Below are 658 nucleotides of genomic sequence, written 5' to 3' on the forward strand. Positions count from 1 at the left end.
ATCGTAACCTTCAAGGTGAAGCGGAAAACGTGCGCGCAACCTGCTTGTTACAACTGAATCATGTCGCGTTGCTTGTTGGGGTCGCAAACATCCCAGGGACAAACCTGACCAGATCGGAGATGACCAAACAAGTGGAACAGATGGTCCTATGTAATGTGAGCACGTGGTTAGATCTAGAGTGTTCTGCCGAATATCCAGACCCGGTTTGTTTTGATCTTGACTACAGTGTGGTTCGCGTGCGTCCTGGCTGGAGAGGAGTCATCAATGAAGGTGAGGAGGCCGTGTTACGCGGACGCTTAGCTCGAAAGCCTGTTGAGCAACTGGTGTGCTTTTATCGCGAAACTCTCGATTCAGAGGTTTCCCGGGTCCTCGATACTTTAAAGATCACGACTGACGAGGATGCTGATATGTTTGTTATTTCAATCCCACAGACCGGGGAAGTAGATACGGGTTACTATGAATGTCGATTACTTAACGATACTCCGGGAGTTCCCAGTGCTGGGCTCAGTGCTCACCATTTGCGAATTCGTCCAGGAAGATCGGCAATCAAGTGTGCGATGAGCGTGGAAAAGGACGGGATCGATATCGCAGGTGAGCAACAGAGGATAGCAGACGGCACCATCTACGTGTTGTCAAACCAGGTCGGCCGGATACATTG

The 658-nt window shown here is 50.3% G+C and overlaps 1 protein-coding gene across 1 annotated transcript; it reads left to right on the forward strand.

Moving 5' to 3' along the window:
• Positions 1-119: 119 nt before the first annotated feature.
• Positions 120-590, forward strand: T265_16212 (hypothetical protein; the record flags this gene model as incomplete). Its single annotated transcript, XM_009179767.1, has 1 exon — positions 120-590. A coding segment is annotated over one exon (471 nt), but the record flags the coding sequence as incomplete, so codon positions are not given.
• Between the last annotated feature and the right edge of the window lie 68 nt (positions 591-658).

The sequence above is a fragment of the Opisthorchis viverrini genome (genome assembly GCF_000715545.1).
Source record: "Opisthorchis viverrini unplaced genomic scaffold scaffold16876, whole genome shotgun sequence".
NCBI classification, from domain to species: domain Eukaryota; kingdom Metazoa; phylum Platyhelminthes; class Trematoda; order Opisthorchiida; family Opisthorchiidae; genus Opisthorchis; species Opisthorchis viverrini.